This window comes from Dipodomys ordii, unplaced genomic scaffold (assembly GCF_000151885.1).
Source record: "Dipodomys ordii isolate 6190 unplaced genomic scaffold, Dord_2.0 Scaffold10, whole genome shotgun sequence".
NCBI lineage: Eukaryota > Metazoa > Chordata > Mammalia > Rodentia > Heteromyidae > Dipodomys > Dipodomys ordii.
In genome coordinates, this window is record NW_012267226.1 from 14,043,895 (window position 1) to 14,045,331 (window position 1,437).

Genomic DNA, 1,437 nt, shown 5'->3' on the forward strand with positions numbered 1-1,437 from the left:
TCTATTAATAACCACTTACCTTTCAGAATATAGGGAGATTGAGCCACATGTTCATCTCCATAAAGGACGTCTATCTTGAGTCCTTCGTTGACAGTATCATATAGTCTATACCTCATCAAAAATGTTCCATCATTCCTATCCAACGGTTTAGGAACCTGAATCCGGACTAACTCCTTAGAAGAAAGAGATTTGACTACTACTCTGAACGATGTTTGACCTGGAAGAAAAACAAATACAGAGATAACTTTACCACTTAATGATTATTATGTCTCAATTATTGGCCAATGGTCTCTAGAATGAAGTTGTTTTCCCCTTTGGTATTGATGGAAAGCAAGAATGATTTCAACTTGCAAGATCCTTGAGGCCAGAGCTATAGGTCTGGCTCAGGTCTTTAAGTCAATGATCTGATTTAACATTTGGATCATGAGTCATTCACAATAAAGATTTGTTGAATGAACAAAATGGATTAAAGAAGCAAAGAAGAATGTAACTTTCTGCCTATTTGATCTTTTTTTTCTCCTTTGAGTAACATTGAAGATTTGGTAGCTGGAAATCTACAAACTCTAAGAATGACAAGACCCCTATAGTAATTCAACTTTCTCCTTGTAAAATATGAAAAATGTTTTTTATATACCATCTTGATATCTAATTATCCTAATTAACTCCATCCCGACCCAGAGAGTCCTGGGCTCCCCCCAACAGGAGCCCACTTCCTGAAGGCAAGTGGAAATACTCAGCGGGACCCACAGGGGAAGAGACACCACCAACGCATCCTGATTACCTCTTGATGAAAGCTGGTGCCAGCGGGTGGGAGCCCTAAACAGGTAAATTAGGAAATCCTCTGTCAACAACTTGGAACCAGCCAGACCAGTCAAAGGGAGCTGCCACAATGCTTCCTTAAGAGGGTAGCCTGGTTCAGGTAGCCACACCTGTAATCCTAGCTACTCAGGAAGCTGAGCTCCTGAGGGGAGGTTTGAAGCCAGCCAGGGCAGGAAAGTCCATGACACTCTTATTTCTAATTCACCACCAAAACAACAACAACAACAAACCCGGAAGTGGAGCTGTGGTTCTAGTGGATACAGTGGTAGCCTGGAGCCAAACAAAGCTCAAGGGACAGCCAGTGCCCAGGCCGTGAGTTCAAGTCCCAGTACTGACAGGGACACACAGACACAAATAAAGCTCAGGGACAGCGCCCAAGCTCTGAGTTCAAGCCCCGGTACCGACACACACTTCTAATAATACTATTGTTTGGACCCGGGAGGAGGTCCTTCACCCTTTACAGGGGGGAGAAAAGCCAGATCTCCCGTGATCTGTTATAATCTCAGGAAGAAAAGAAAGCGTGCCCCGCAAAACGGCCTGGCCCGTGCGGGGCCGGGTGTCAGGGCTGCCGGGCCGGGCAGTGCAGCGCCACGCGATTCCCGGCCCGGTGAGTCGGTG

General features: G+C 45.7%; 1 protein-coding gene across 1 annotated transcript in view; it reads right to left on the bottom strand.

Moving 5' to 3' along the window:
- Positions 1–668, bottom strand: part of Kdelc2 (KDEL (Lys-Asp-Glu-Leu) containing 2) — a 13,187-nt gene extending 12,519 nt beyond the window's left edge. The window contains exons 1-2 of the mRNA XM_013009477.1: positions 635–668; positions 20–217 (exon numbers count right to left, since the gene is read on the bottom strand). Coding sequence (XP_012864931.1) covers positions 20–217; positions 635–668 — 232 coding nt within the window. The remainder of the gene's footprint in view (positions 1–19; positions 218–634) is intronic.
- Positions 669–1,437: the final 769 nt, after the last annotated feature.